Genomic DNA, 17282 nt, shown 5'->3' with positions numbered 1-17282 from the left:
ATTTTCTGGAAATCATTTTTCATATTTCCAAACAAACCATAAATTTACCAAACGTTTTCATTTCAATTATTTAGGTTATTAGTTACTAGTTTGTCACCTTTCAGCTTTCGGTTAGTTTTTTAGTTAAGCATGCCAAAATTAGCTTATATCCAATTTTTGTATAACAAATTTTTTTATTAAAATAAATGTTAATATATGCTAAATTAATATTATTTTATGAATTTGGTGTTTGATGGGGAAACAAATGAATTTTGCAAAGAATTTAATCGATATATTTATGAACTCACGTGCAAATTCAAAGTCAACTGAAAAAAAAAAAAAAAAAAAAAAAAAAAGAAGAAGAAGAAGAAGAAGAAGAAGAAGATCAAACCCACAAATTGGCCAAAGTTATAATAAAACATTTCAATTTTGGTGCTAATTTATCAACTTCATAAAAAATTAAACTAAAACTTTCACAAGTCACAAAATTTAAATAACTAAAAAAAAAAAACCTAGACACCCAGAAAATTTTCCTATCAAAGTGATAGCATTGAACTTTTTGGGTGAATGTCTTATCAAGTATGCAATAATTTTTAATTCAATTTTTTTTTTCAAAATACAGTCAAAAAATTTCAAAATTAATTCAAGACGTGTGACATCATTAAAATTGACATGTTTTCTTCGTATAGAGGAGTGTTGAATCATTAATTTATCATAATGAATTATCAAAGTATATATTTGAGCACTCTAATTTAAATTCTCGACAAATTAGAACAAACAACACTTCAAAATCGTATGCATGTATTGGCATAAATGTAATATTAAGGGTGTGTTTGGTTCGCACATAGGAATCAGAATCGTAATGGGTATCAAATACTTGGTAATGGTAATGGGTTTTGGTGAAAATATTTAACATGTTTGGTAGTAGGGTGGAATGGGAATGGTTACTAATAGTAGTGCTTGAGAATGAATAAGGGAATGAAACCTTTATTGTATTTGGGTATGGGTTTTTCAATGATGGGGTATTCGAAACCCATAGTAGTGTTCTGAAAACCTATCAACCAAACAACAACAATCACTTTCATACCCATTCCTGTGGGCAAAACCTACCAACCAAACACACCCTAAGTGAATTAAATAGTATGGGATTATTCAAAACTAGATTATGATGACAATGTAGTTGTGGAAGACAGGTATAATTGGCATTTAAAAAGTGCAAATGCAAAGATACTTTTTTTTGTTTTGTTTTTCTTTTTCTTCTTTTTAAATTATGCCTGATGCGCACGAGTTTGCTTTATTTTCAACACTCTTTTGATCGATATTGTGATTTACTTCTCTTGTCTGATTTGCAGGCTACTACACCAATTATTATTACATGAATCATGGTTCACAAAATTATGTGAACCTTAAATAAAAATTACATTTTTAATATACTAATGGTACATTATTTATATACGTGTAAAGTACATTTTTTTTAAAGTACATTTTTAATATACTAAGGATACACTATTTATATAATGTATCATTTCGTACAAAAATAATATACTTTTAATATATTAAAAATATACCTGATATTCATAACTCACACAATAATTTGTCCTATTACACAAGAACAGAGTTTATCCCATATATACAATGAGATAGTGGTTACACTTTACTTTTCAAAAGGAAGACTTTAAAAAAATAAAAAAAAAAATTATTCTCTTCTTAAAGGCAAACATAAGTATCCTCCAAATTGGATTTTGATGGCCATCTCTCATTTATTCTCCTTAGCACTATCTTTGATTCTTAAATCTCCTGCAATTTCATTCACCACCATCTTTTTAAACAAAGAATTTGAATCTGTTCTTATCTCTCAATCATTATTGTGTGAATCATGGTCCACACAAATTGTGTGGACCATATTTTGTATATTGTAAAATAATGTACATTCAACACAAAAATAATATGCATTCAATACAAAAATAATGTATACTATATTCAGGGGATGTACATTATTTTTGTACTGAGTGTACATTATACTGTATAATGTACATTCAGTACAAAAATAATGTACATTTAGTATATTTAAAATGTACTTTTTATTATGGTCCACATAACACTGTGTAGAACATGGTCCACACAATAATTTGCCCTAATCTCTAGCTCCCTCTTCCTTCTAGTGGAGAATATATTCTGTCTTGTTCCATACAATTCATGCGGTTTTCATTCTCTGTGCAATCCAATAATCTAACTTAATTATTAGAACCACCAGCAAGCACTAGGTGCCATTTTTCTCTCATTCATTTTAGTATAAAGTTGCTCCTTTTCCGCAACAGTTGATTTCCATTATATTCAATGGCACTTTGTATGATGAGCACAAACTTCTTATTGACAAAAGTGCGGTTGGATTTTTGTTCTTGTTTTCAATCACATCATATCGTTTCGAATAAAACAAACAAAATTTGGGATAATAGTGTTTTTTTTTTGTTTTTTTTTTTTTTTTGTGACGAGTAAAACATATATATAGCTACTGCTTATGGATAAATCATGTTTATATATAATGCTCCGCAAATCACCATGTTATTATAAGCATATGTTTCAAGGAAGAAATAGACTCCTATAGTTCACCGGCGTTTGTTGTAAAACAGACGCCTATTGCTTCCTACCATAGATACCTATGATCTATTTTGTACTACTTGGTAAACATCATTAGAAAGACCCTACTATAATGTAAACTTCGTTATTGTATAATAGCACGTAAAGCACACCAGATAAATAAATAGTACTAGAAAAATGTTATTATAATTATGTGACTAAAATTGGGGCAAATACTACACTCATTAAAATAAACAATCTTAATTTTAGAATAATTTAACAATTTTTAAAAAATCTTAATTTAAAATGCTTAATAGAAACCAAGAATGGAATAACATTCCCTCCATGGCTCCATGCATGGGTAGCTCAATTGGTCATAGAGGTGAAACTTTAAAAGAATGACCAGGGAGAGGGGGTCTCAGTTGAGTCACCAGGGCCGGGGTTCTTCATTTTGGAAGAATTTTGATTAAAAAACAATAATCAAAGATTGTTTTCAGAGATTTTGGTGATTGGATGGAGCCATGGCTCTACTCTCACGTCTTTTCTGCTTGTTCAAATAGCCACACTATCCCCTATTCTCTTTCTGCAAATCTCCCATTTCTTTAATTCTTGGTTTCCAGTCTCCGGCTAAGCCGCCATTGATAACTCTCCCAAAACTCAAGATGCATTCTTCTTCTTTCTCTCTTTTCATTTCCTTCACCCTTTTCTTCTTCCTGTTTTCCACTTCCATTCTCCATGCCAACTCTTCTGATCTTGACGTGCTGCTGAAGCTTAAGGCTTCCATGGTCAAGCCGCGGAGCTCCGGGCTGAGTGATTGGCGCGACGTCGGCAACGCCACCTCCGCCGCCGCGCATTGCTTTTTCTCCGGGGTGAAGTGTGACGGGGATTCGCGGGTCGTTGATATAAATATTTCTGGTGTTCCGCTCTTCGGCACGCTCCCGCCGGAGATTGGACTGTTGGATCGGCTTGTTAGCTTGACTCTCGCCGGCGACTACCTCACAGGGGAGCTGCCGCCGGAGATGGGGAAGCTCGCGGCGGTGAAAGTTATTGTTCTGGCGAATAATAATTTTTCGGGTGACTTCCCCGGGGAGATCTTGGCTGGGTTGACAGAGCTTGAGGTGTTTGACGTTTACAACAATAACTTCACCGGTAACCTCCCGGTGGAGTTCGCGAAGATGAAGAAACTGAGGAACCTTATTCTCGGTGGGAATTACTTCGCCGGAGAAATCCCGGCGGCGTACTCTGAGATCACTAGTTTGCAGATTTTGCACTTACAGGGAAACTCACTCACCGGTGTTATACCTCCAAGCCTGTCTAACCTCCCCAACCTTGAGGAACTAAAGCTAGGCTATTTCAACACATATCACGGCGGCGTTCCGCCGGAGTTCGGCTCGTTCGCCACTCTCCGCCTTCTCGATCTCGGCGGCTGTAACCTCACCGGCACCATTCCGCCGAGCCTCGGGAATTTGAAACGGCTGCATAATCTATACCTGCAAATGAACAGTCTCACCGGTCATATTCCGACGGAGCTGGGGAATATGGAGAGTTTAAAGTCTCTGGATATTTCGTATAACAATATGACCGGAGAAATTCCTGAAAGTTTCTCTCAGTTGAAATTTCTGACGCTCTTAAATCTGTTCAATAACAAATTCCACGGTGCAATCCCGGCGTTAATCGGCGACCTTCCAAACCTAGAAACGTTACAGGTTTGGGGTAACAACTTCACGTTCGAATTGCCCGAAAATCTCGGGCGTAACGGCCGGTTACTGTATCTGGACGTATCGTCTAACCGCTTCACCGGTACGATTCCGAAACACATGTGCGCCGGCGGGAGGTTGAAGACGTTGATTCTCATGGAGAATTTCTTCTTCGGTCCGATTCCTGAAGAGCTCGGCGAGTGCAAATCATTGAATAGTGTTCGCGTTATGAAGAATTCTCTGAACGGAACGGTTCCTCCCGGGTTCTTCAATCTGCCGCGGCTCGATATGCTTGAGCTGAATAACAACTTATTCTCCGGCGATCTTCCGGCGGAGATTTCTGCCAGGAATTTAACGATTCTCGCTCTTTCAAACAATATGATCGCCGGGGAGATCCCTCCGGCCATCGGGGAATTAGAGAGTCTCGTGAAGTTGTCACTTGCCGCCAACAACTTCGTCGGAGAAATCCCTAATGAAATTTCGAAGTTACAGAAGCTCGTGACGATTGATTTGAGCGGCAACGGTTTAAAAGGCGAGATTCCGGGTCCAATATCGCAGTGCACCGAGCTGAACTCCATTGATTTCAGCGGGAACAATCTCACCGGTGAAATTCCAAATGAAATCTCAGAGCTTCACATATTGAACGCACTCAACTTATCCGGCAACGCGCTTTCAGGCGCAATTCCAGCTGAACTAGGGCTAATGAATAGCTTAAGCGACTTGGATCTTTCCGACAATGATTTCTCCGGCCGGAGACCCGCCAACGGGCAGCTAAGGATCTTCGGCGATCGGTCTTTCACCGGAAATCCAAGCCTCTGTTCACCTCACGCCCGATATTGTCCTTCAGCTTCATCTTCCTCCGCCGCCGGCGATAACCATTCCCATGTTTCCACCCCGGCGAAGATATTGATCACGATAATAATCCTGGTCACGGTTGCACTGCTGTTGGCTGTCACGTGCGTGATAACCCGGAAACAATCAAAAGCGTGGAAACTCACGGCGTTCCAGAGACGCGACTTCAGAGTAGACGACGATCCAGACTGCTTAAAGGAGGAGAACATCATCGACAAAAAGGCGCCGGGATTTTCCACCGGAGATCCATGCCCAACGAAAATTAATAATTAGTAATTCATTCCAGATCAAATGCTCTCGGGAAGGCTGAAGAATATGCATAACAACACAATGGCTCAACAATGTGAATAAATAACCATGTGTGTTCAAGAGACAAGAATACACAACAATGTGGTCTGGAGGTTTGTGCACCGGAAGGTATATTAGGGTACTCTGAAAGGTACAATATTGTGCTCGGAGACAAAACATTGTGTTATGCAATAAGGGAAAACATGCACCAAAAAAATAATAATAATAACTTATGTAAATAAAATTATAATTAAAACCGATATAATTATGTTGAGCATATAATATAACATAGTGCAATCCAACTATGAGCTTAGACTTCCAGTTGAGATGAATCACATGTTTCAATTTGGTATCAGAGTCATGCTAAACGTAAGGGGGCGTGTTGAGCATATAATATAACATAAATAAATGTGCAATCCAACTATCAATTTAGACTTTTAGTTGAGATGGAGTAAAACCTATTTTTAACTAAGGGTCCGTTTGAAAAATGATTTCTGAAAAATATTTTCTGGAAAATGAGTCATTTTCCAAAAAACATTTTCTTTTCTCGTGTTTGGTTGTATTTTGAAAAACTTGGTGTGTTTAGTTTATTTTCTGGAAAAATGAGTAGAATTGTATGTTTAAACATTTTGGCGGAAAATGACTTCCCCCAAATTTTGGGCGAAAGTCATTTTCCACCAAAATGGCTTCATTTTCCCCAGGACTGAATTTTCCTATTGCATCCAAACATTGAAAACTCAGAAAACATTTTTTAGAAATCATTTTTCGGGGTTCCAAACGCACTCTAAGACAATGGTTTCACCTCATCTGATATGTTATCTTTATTCCATTACCCACAAGTTGACTAAACCTGTCAATCTATATAATGTTTACTAATTTTAATTTTGATCTAAAACAATTCAATAATTTGATTCGACTTGAATTGGTTCACCGTTCACGTATTTATTATACATTATGGATAAAATTAATTTTTGTTTCCTGGATTGAAAACACTAATAAAAAAATATCACATGTAAATTATGATACTGTTTGGTAGAGCTTATAACTTATTTTAAACTATAAAAAATAAGCCAGTTCTGTTCAGTAAAATATGAGGTGTTTAAAATAATAGTTTATATTGAAACACTACCCAGATAGCTATCGTTTTAAAATAAGCTCTTTGCTTATTAACTAACTTTTGTTTATCTTTACTAATTTATATATAAAATGACATTACCTACCTTTCATTAATCAAAATCCTAATGTCTTAAATTATCTTTTTATATATTTTTACATTTATAAGCTAATTCAATAATTTATGGTCAGTTTGGAAACCAGGGAAATGACTTCCGAAATTCATTTTTTTAAAATTTTTCCGTGGTCGGATACTAAAGGAAAATAGAGTTAGAAAAATATTCATTATATTCAACGGAAAAAGAAGTCCCGATTTGACGAAAAAAGATTCATATTTTTTAATGAGAAGACATTTTTTAAATTATTTATTTTTATCTCTCTCCACTCTTTTTTTTTTTTTAAATAGTTTTCGAATTATTATTATTACTGCTACCACACAATATCACCACCACTACCCCACAATTCAGCAAGAAAACTATACTATAACAAATGGAGTAACATGAAATCAATATAGCATCACAAATTTCATTTACAAGCATAAGAACTTTTTTTATACTTTTGTTTAAAAGAAAAAAATAAAAAGCCAATGACCTTGTAGTAAAGCTTGAACCCATTACCTTCCATCTAAAAAAAACCAATTCATACCACTTGACCACAAGGTCATTAATTAATTATATATATAAACAATCATGTAATTAATCAATCAAGATTGATTCATTTTTTTGAAGGTCTACATGTAAACATAGTGTCGAGTTATATCATATAATAATTAATAAAATCAATTTACTTTTACCTTTATGTCGATCAAATAAGTTTAACTTCATTTTTATTTATTAGACACCCTATAATTGCATTATGCGCATATTATAACTAGTTAAAGAATAAAAATAGTTAATTGAACAAATCTATACACACACATATATATTATATATTTATATATATAATAAAAGAAATCTTATTGCCCTTAAATGTTGACTAATTGGACGAAAGCTTGATTATTTTATTAAAAGGTCACGAATTTAATTATTATCAACATTTTCTCGATCGAGCTCATCGTACAAGGTCATTCTAATACACATCTTCACATAGTGATTGCGAGTTTTTATCATCACATCACTCTTTAGGGTGCTCATGACGTAAACCGCACTATAAAAACACTATGCGACAAATTCGACCAATAAATTGTTGACAAAAATCAAACTCATGACCTTTTGATACGAAATTTATACTCCACTCATACTAAATTTGATTTGTATAAGACGTTAATAACTATGTTTTTTGGAGTAAAATATCAAAACTACTATCATACATTAACATTATTCGAAAAGCTCTCCTAGCATTATTGAAGCCATGTATGTAACAATCTTTCGAACCCAACATTATACAACGGAACGATACAAATATGCCCCCACACGGCCACACAAGTCATAAGTAGCTTAGTTTGTTATCGAAATTTTGGACCTCATCACCCTTTAGGGTGTGTAAGAGATAAACTGCACTACGAAGACACTGTATGACAAATTTGACCTAGAGATTATTGACAAAATCAAACTCATGACCTTTTAATACGAAATTCATACATACTCCACCCAATCTTAATAAATTTGATTTGTATAAGGCGATCCTCATAACTATATTTTTTCGAGTACCATAGCAAAACTACTATCATACATTAACATTATTTGAAAAGTTCTCCCGACATTATTCAAGCCATGTATGTAACAATGTATCCAACCCAACATTATACAACAGATACAAATATGACCCTCACGAGTAGCTCAGTTTGTTCTCGAAATTTTGGGTGATAGATTGCACCCGAAAACAACACAAATATTACAATTTATTTATACAATACATGCCTTATCCCATTTTTTAAAATAAAAATAAGAAAATATATAGGTGATTAGTCTCAAAGAGTGATGAAGGTAGGGGCAGGCTGGGGAGAATTAGTGAGCATGTGAACAACTTCTCTCATGGTTGGCCTGGCAGAACTCTCATCTTCAACGCAAAACATGGCAACCTTAAACAGGTTGATCACGCCCTGGAGTGGGTAGCCATTGAGCCTGGAATCCACCACGGCTAGCACGGAGGCCGCATCGGATGGCTGAGATAGCTCCGAGATGGTCTTCCTCACCCACCTCACTATGTCCACCCCGTCCCCGAACTCGCCCACCGGTTTGTGTCCCGTGATCAGCTCTAGTAACACTACTCCGAAACTATACACATCGCTCTTCTGATCAACTTTCAATGTGTATGCATACTCTGTTACAAATTCAAAACAAAACATTTGTTAGAATTTAAGAGTGAGTTAGCCAAACAACAAACATATCATATTTGGATCAAACCAACACGCAAAATAGATAAGTTTGGGTCGAATCAACACTAAAAATGTTGAATATAACCAATGAACTAGTCTAAACTATATTGGGAATATTGTACTTTTGATCGTTAAGTTATAAGACAAATGTAAATTTAGTTCATAATTATATGATCAATAGCTATAAAATTATACCCCTTAATTAATTTTGATTTTGTGTAACAAGCAAAATTACAATTATAGTCCAATTGTACGCACTAAGTAAACTGGTTCCAGTCTAGGGGTGTAAACGAGCTCAGCTCCGAGCTTGAAAATTGAAGCTTGAGCTCGGCTTGGTTATGAAACGAGCGACTCGAATTCATCTGATCTCGAGCTCAAGCTAAGCTTTGACCGAGAGGCTCGCGAGCTGCTCGGCTATATATATACATATATATATATATATATATATATATATATATATATATATATGGCTCGCGAGGTACTCGACAAGCTACGAGCTCAAAGTTGAGGGAGTATAAATTGAACTTTGACTGAACGACTCGCGAGCTACTCAGCTCATTTTACACTCCTATTTGAGTCTAGTTAGTTAATCCTAAATGAGTGTGATGGAAGCATAAATGAGCAAAACACATTAGTTGATTAAGAAAGGCAGTAATATAAGTGCAACATTTCATGGGCGTACGTACCTGGTGCAATGTAGCCATAAGATCCGGCGATGGAGGACATGCACTCGGACGCGCCGGCGTCTCGCAAGAACTTAGCCAGCCCGAAATCCGCGACGTGAGCCTCGTGATCGGAGTCGAGCAGGATGTTATTGGACTTGACGTCTCTATGGATAATAACCGGCGAGCAATCGTGGTGCAAGTAGCAGAGCCCCTTGGCGGCTTCCATGGCGATTCTGTACCGCGTTTCCCACTGCAAATACGATCCTTTGGTCCCGTGAAGCATCTCCCCTAAGCTCCCGTTCGACATGTACTCGTATAACAGCAAGTTCGTGTCGTTGTTGGAAACGTATCCCAGCAATCGGACGATGTGGCGGTGCTTGATTCTGCCCAGCGTCTGAATCTCCGCCGAGAAACCGTGGTCGTGGCAGCCGGTGCCGCGCCCGATTAGCTTTTTAATCGCCACGTCGACGCCGTTGGGCATGGATCCCCGGTAGACAATCCCGGCGCCGCCTTTGCCGATGATGTTCTCCTCCTTTAAGCACTCCAGAACGTCGTCTACTCTGAAGTCGAGTCTCTGGAACGCCGTGAGCTTCCACGCTTTTGATTTCCGGATCTTCTCCCGCCGGATTATCACCCACGTGACTGCCAGCAGCAGCGCCACCGTGACCAGGATTATTATCGTGATCATCATCTTCGCCGTGGTGAAAACATGGGAATGATTAGATGCTGTTTTCACCGATGAAGCTGAGGGGCAATATCGGGCGTGAGGTGAACAGAGGCTTGGATTTCCGGTGAAAAACCGGTCGCCGAAGAGCCTTAGCTGCCCGTTGGCGGGTCTCCGGCCGGTGAAATCATTGTAGGAAAGGTCCAAGACGGTTAAGCTATTCATTAGCCCTAGTTCAGCGGGAATTGCGCCGGATAGCGCGTTGCCGGATAAGTTGAGTGCGTTCAATCTGTGAAGCTCTGAGATTTCCTTTGGAATTTCACCGGTGAGATTGTTTCCGCTGAAATCAATGGAGTTCAGCTCGGTGCACTGCGATATTGAACCCGGAATCTCACCTTTTAAACCGTTGCCGCTCAAATCAATGGTCAAGAGCTTCTGTAACTTCGAAATTTCATTAGGGATTTCTCCGACGAAGTTGTTGGCGCCAAGCGACAGCTTCACGAGTCTCTCTAATTCCCCAATGGCCGGAGGGATCTCGCCGGCGATCATATTGTTTGAAAGAGTGAGAATCGTTAAATTCCTGGCAGAAATCTCCGCCGGAAGCTCGCCGGAGAATAAGTTGTTATTCAGCTCAAGCATATCGAGCCGCGGCAGATTGAAGAACCCGGGAGGAACCGTTCCGTTCAGAAAATTCTTCATAACGCGAACAGTAATCAACGATTTGCACTCGCCGAGCTCTTCAGGAATCGGACCGAAGAAGAAATTCTCCATGAGAATCAACGTCTTCAACCTCCCGCCGGCGCACATGTGTTTCGGAATCGTACCGGTGAAACGGTTGGACGATACGTCCAGATACAGAAACCGGCCGTTACGCCCGAGATTCTCGGGCAATTCGAACGTGAAGTTGTTACCCCAAACCTGTAACGTTTCTAGGTTTGGAAGGTCGCCGATGAACGCCGGGATTGCACCGTGGAATTCGTTATTGAACAGGTTTAAGAGCGTCATATTTTTCAACTGAGCGAAACTTTCAGGAATTTCTCCGGTCATATTGTTATACGAAATATCCAGAGACATTAAACTCTCCATATTCCCCAGCTCCGGCGGAATATGACCGGTGAGACTGTTCATTTGCAGGAATAGAGTATGCAGCCGTTTCAAATTCGCGAGGCTCGGCGGAATGGTGCCGGTGAGGTTACAGCCGCCGAGATCGAGAAGGCGGAGAGTGGCGAACGAGCCGAACTCCGGCGGAACGCCGCCGTGATATGTGTTGAAATAGCCTAGCTTTAGTTCCTCAAGGTTGGGGAGGTTAGACAGGCTTGGAGGTATAACACCGGTGAGTGAGTTTCCCTGTAAGTGCAAAATCTGCAAACTAGTGATCTCAGAGTACGCCGCCGGGATTTCTCCGGCGAAGTAATTCCCGCCGAGAATAAGAGTCCTCAGTTTCTTCATCTTCACGACCTCCACCGGGAGGTTACCGGTGAAGTTATTGTTGTAAACGTTAAACACCTCAAGCTCCGTCATCCCACCCAAGATCTCCCCGGGGAAGTCACCGGAAAAATTATTATTCATCAGAACAATAACTTTCACCGCCGCGAGCTTCCCCATCTCCGGCGGCAGCTCCCCGGTGAGGTTGTCGTCGGCGAGAGTCAAGCTAACAAGCCGATCCAACAGCCCAATCTCCGGCGGGAGCGTGCCGAAGAGCGGAACACCAGAAATATTTATATCAACCACCCGCGAATCCCCATCACACTTCACCCCGGAGAAGAAGCAATGCACGGCGGCGGCGGAGGCGGAGGTGGCGTTGCCCACGTCTTTCCAATCACTCAGCCCGGAGCTCCGCGGCTTGACCATGGAAGCCTTAAGCTTCAGCAGCACGTCAATATCAGAAGAGTAGGCATGGAGAATGGAAGTGGAAAACAGGAAGAAGAAAAGAGAGAAAGAAGAATAATGCATCTTAAGCTTTTGGAGTGTTATCAATGGCGGCTTAGCTGGAGATTGGGGAACCAAGAATTGAAGAGATATAAATGGGAGATTTGCAGAAAGAGAATAGGGGATAGGGTGGCTATTTGAACAAGTAGAAAGGACGTGAGAGTAGCCATTGCCATGGAAAAGAACACCCAATCGGAGGCTCCATCCAATCACCAAAATCTCTGAAAACAATCTTTGATTATTGTTTTTTTTAATCAAAATTAACCTTATGGAAAAGGGTTGGCGGAAATGCATGGATCGAATGTTATTCCCTTCTAGATTTCTATTAACCATTTTAAATTAAGATTTTAAAAAATTGTTAAATTATTCTATAATTTTGATAATTTTTTAGGCCAAATTATATCGTGCACCAGGACGCACAATGCAACTCAAACAACGTCTTTTTGTAACTTTTTTTTTTTTAATTTCGTTTTCTGTATCTGCAGTTAACTTTTAAAAAAAAATTCTTATGTTTCAAATGTACATAATTGTATAACAGAATACACATAATCTTTTTTTGAAATGATAATACGCATAATCTAACATAATACATAATACACATAAACTCTTAACTCTTAAAAAAATCTCTTGTTTCAAATGTAAATAATTGTATAACAGAATGCTCATAAACTCCGTCGTGTCAACTCCCCACACAACATAACAAAACGACGTTGTTTTGAGCAGGGCGGGACGCATTGTGTGCCCTGGTGCACGATATAACGATTAATTTTTGAGTACTATTGACTCCACTGAAACTTGAAGTCACAACCTCTCATATGAGATGATAAATTTATGATTGTTTATTTTAATGAGTTTTGTATTTGCACATTTTTAGTCACATAATTATAATAATATATTTATATTTGATCATAAATTTTAATTATTCTACTTTTAAAATTTTTTTAAAAAAATTATGTACTTTTCACAATTCGAACTCTTACGTCTATAAGTATATAATTTGATATGAAATTTTAAAATTAGAATAACTTAATTTACATTTATAAAATTAAAAATGAATTTACAGATATTGCATTGTCATATGGGTCACTAACAAAGAAAAAAAAAAAAAAAAAAAAAAAAACAAAACAAGGATGATGTACTTTTTGGTGCAAATGGAGGTTGGGGCCCAGAGCAAAGGCTGTCTGTGTCTTTTCCCAAACCGACGTCCCTATTTTACCCTCCTGACTTTCAGTTCGGCTGCAAGTCAAAAGTCCACTTTCCTCTTTTTGTTCTTTAGTTAAGCTAAGCATGACCAAATCTGATCTTCCCTCCCTCTTCTCATTATGACCTCCTGTCCTCCTATCTGCCAAGTCTTAACTATCATTTGTCTCCACTCCAACTTCAAACTTGGGTATACATACATGACTCAATTAAACTCATTTTTATACTCATCTTAATTGACTAACTCAATTGGTCACACAATTAACAAATAGTCTTATTATCGATGATATGATAAGTTCGATTTTAACCGATTAATGATGGTAAATATCTCTTGTGCGCATAAATAATAAGAATTAACTAAACTAGAATTGTTGTCTGGTGGAACAATACGTGTCGAATAAGATCAAGACACGTAGCAGAAGTTTTAATTCCTTAAAGTGCATTTATGATTTTCCTTAAATTTTTAGTATCCCTACTTGACAAAATCTATCTGTAACCTATGTTCTAGATTAACCAAATTAAGATTGTTGTCCGGTGGGATGCACTATAAGGACTTGGTATTAATATAATCAAGTGAATGTCAAACCCCATTACATCTTATAAGAAAGTATACAAACCAAACTCCAAAGCTGGATCACAATGTTTAAAAGCATGAACCAAATGATTCCATTTAAAACACATATTAAGTGTGGGATGTTCCTTTTCTCCAAACTAACCCAATTATACTACAAGTATACAACTAAAATATATGCAATATTCCTCCGAAAATGGATAGTCAAGTGGGTATGTAAAATATGATTTTTGCACCAAAAAGTTATCAGTTTAATTATTGCAAACGCCTTCTCTTGGTCAAGCTCATTGCACAAGATTTTTTTAGTACTATTCATTTATCCTGTGTGGTTTGCGTGTTATTATACAATAATTAACATGGTTTACACTGGACTACTCAGTATATTTTTTCTAGTGATCGAGATTCACCCACTAGTACAAAATAGGTCATAGACATCTATTGTAGGAAGCAATAGGCATCTGTTTTACAACAAACGCCTATGAATGAGACACTAATTAAAATAGTCCTGACTTCATGCGTATGTTGTTCACAGACGCCTAATGTGAACTATAGGAGTCTATTCCTGCTTGAAAACATATGCTCATAGTAGCATGGAGATTTGCGAACTATTACACATGAATGTGATTTATCCCCGAGCAGTATATATGTTTTACTCGAAACGATGTGATTGAAAACAAGAACAAGAATCGAACCGCACTTTTGTCAATAAGAAGTTTGTGCTCATCATACAAAATTTACACTGCCATTGAATGGAAGTCAACTGTTGGGGAAAAGTGTCTTTTGAGAGCAACTTTATACTAAAATGAATGAGAGAAAATGGCACCCAATGCTTGTTGGTGGTTCTAAGTTAGATTATTGGATTGCACAGAGAATGAAAACCGCACGAATTGTATGGAACAAGACAGCATATATTCTCCACTAGAATGAGAACAGATTCAAATTCTGTGTGTTAAAAAGATGGTGGTGAAATTGCAGGAGATTTAGAATCAAAGATAGTGCTAAGGAGAATAAATGAGAGATGGCCATCAAAATCCAATTTGGATGATACTTATGTGTGCCTTTAAGAAGAGAATAATTTTTTTTGTAAAAGCCTTCATTTTGCAAACATGAGGGAAATTATAACCACTATCCGATTGTGTATATTGGATAAATTTTGCTTCTGTATAGTAGCCCGTAAATCCGTAAATCAGATAAGAGAAATAAATCGTACTAGAAAGATCATCTTCAATTCAATGGTATCGATCAAGAGGGTGTTAAAAATAAATCAAACTCGTGATCATCAGGTATAATATTTTTTTTTTTTTAAACAAAACAAAAAGTATCTTTGCATTTGCACCTTTTGAGTGTCAATCATATTTAAGCTAAGTCTTCCACAACTACATTGTCATCATAATCTATCATTGAATAACCCCATACTATTTAATTTACTGAATATTACATTTATGCCAACACTTGCCTACAATTTTGAAGTGTTCTTTGTTCAAATTCGTATAAAATTTAAATTAGAGTGCTGAAATATATACTTTGATAATTCATTGTATTATGATAAATTAATGTTATACACTCCTCCATAAGAAGGAAACATGTCAATTTTAATGATCTCACACATCTTGAATTAGTTGTAGAAAATCGTGACCAGATTTTGAAAATAGTTTGAATTAAAAATTTAATGGACTTGATAAGACATTCACCCAAAGAATTCAATGCTATCACTTTGATAAGAAAATTTCCACTGAGGTTTTTTTTTTTTTTTTTTTTTTTTTTTTTTTTTTTTTTTGGAGCCGGTTAAGGTATATATTAGAGAAAAGCTGTAATAGCATCAGGAGGAATAAACTCCCAGTACATAACAGAAGGTTGAGTAAAAGTCAAAGCGGCTAAAGTATGAGCTACCAAATTAGACAATCTAGGAATACAACTGACTACACAATAATCAAATAAAGAAATAATAGATATGCAACTGTCTATGGAAAAGCCGACGTTGGATCAGACTGACCCTGAAGGTGAGGATAAGCAGTGTTGTCCACCGTGTTTAGTTTTTTTTTTTTTTTTTTTTTGTTTTTTTTTTGAAAAAAAAAAAAAAAGTTACTCCGTATTTAAATTTTGTGACTTGTGAAAGTTTTACCTTAATATTTTAAAGTTGATAAATTAGCACCAAAATTGAAATGTTAGTATAACTTTAGCCAATTTGTAGTTTGATCTATTTTTTGAGTTGAATTTGAATTTGCATGTGAGTTCATAAATATATCGATTAAATTCTTATCAGCTCGCAATCGATCCTCCATTAAAGCCTGCGCAATACGAGGCTCATGAAGCTCATTCCAAGGACAATCCATCTTAACTAGCTCGCGATAAATATGTCACAAAGTAACTTCCCAATCCTTGCTCAATCAAATCAAGATCAGTCTTTCTATCATGGATCCGGGTCCCCTCAAAATAGACTCATGTCAAAATACACAATTTATATACCCAATGTTCACAATTCAAATTGTGAACATTCAGTATCTAAATTGTGAACATTTAATATACAAAATTATGAATATTCATTATGTAAATTGTGAACATTCAGTATATAAAAACTGTGAACATTCAATTTGTAAATTGTAAATATTTGGACCCGGGTTCAACTTGCAAGGTAGACCCCGTCGGGTCCACAGAATAATTTGCGACAATTTATATCGTGCACCAGAGCGCACATTACATTGTGTGCTCTGGTGCAAAACTATGTCGTTTTGCACTTTTTTTTTTTTTTTTTTTTTTTTTAAATTCCGCTTTTCTGTGTTTGATGTTAACTTGTTAAAAAAAAATTCATGTTTTGAAAATGTACATAATTGTATGCTAAAATGTACATAATTGTATATGATAATGTACATAAACTTTTAACTGTTAAAAAAAATGACATGTTCTAATGTACATAATTGTATACCAAAATGTACATAATTGTATAACATAATGTACATAATTGTATAACATAATACACATACACTCTGTCGCGTCGACTCCTCACACGACTTAATAAAACAACATCGTTTTAGAAGGCGTGAGGCGCACAGTACTATGTGCACCGTGGTGCAGGGTATAACGATTGATAATTTGCCTCTTTCTATTATATATTTGGAAAGGAAAGCCTGAAATAAAGGCCTCAAAGTGGGCAAATTATATTGTGAATCGCGGTCCACAATGCATTGTGGTCCATGCATCAAATATGCACTGCAGTTTTATTTCAACACAATTACAATATCATTTTGATATAACTATAGTTTCGTTGGACAATATACACTCAAATATATAAAATTGTTATTTAGTTTCATTTTGTATACACTACAATTTCATTTAATAATATAATAAAAATAATACGTGAGACAGTGTCAGTTTAGATACATTATAATCTCTGTCGTTTTGGACCGCGGTCCACAGCATAATTGCTGCCTCA

At 36.8% G+C, this 17282-nt stretch overlaps 2 protein-coding genes across 2 annotated transcripts; one reads left to right on the top strand and one right to left on the bottom strand.

Moving 5' to 3' along the window:
* Positions 1-3058: 3058 nt before the first annotated feature.
* Positions 3059-5610, top strand: LOC109152643 (receptor protein kinase CLAVATA1-like). Its single transcript, XM_019300286.1, has 2 exons — positions 3059-5406; positions 5584-5610. Exon 1 carries the CDS (start codon positions 3219-3221, stop codon positions 5376-5378), a length of 2160 nt encoding a protein of 719 aa, XP_019155831.1. The 5' UTR covers positions 3059-3218; the 3' UTR covers positions 5379-5406; positions 5584-5610.
* Positions 5611-8142: 2532 nt separating this feature from the next.
* LOC109153279 (receptor protein kinase CLAVATA1-like) lies at positions 8143-12352 on the bottom strand. Its single transcript, XM_019301152.1, has 2 exons — positions 9510-12352; positions 8143-8768 (listed from the first exon to the last, which is right to left on the bottom strand). Exons 1-2 carry the CDS (start codon positions 12103-12105, stop codon positions 8416-8418), a joined length of 2949 nt encoding a protein of 982 aa, XP_019156697.1. The 5' UTR covers positions 12106-12352; the 3' UTR covers positions 8143-8415.
* Between the last annotated feature and the right edge of the window lie 4930 nt (positions 12353-17282).

Source organism: Ipomoea nil, unplaced genomic scaffold, assembly GCF_001879475.1.
Source record: "Ipomoea nil cultivar Tokyo-kokei standard unplaced genomic scaffold, Asagao_1.1 scaffold2480, whole genome shotgun sequence".
NCBI classification, from domain to species: Eukaryota; Viridiplantae; Streptophyta; class Magnoliopsida; order Solanales; family Convolvulaceae; genus Ipomoea; species Ipomoea nil.
Note: the sequence above shows the minus strand (reverse complement) of the source record. Positions and strands in the feature narration are given on the sequence as shown.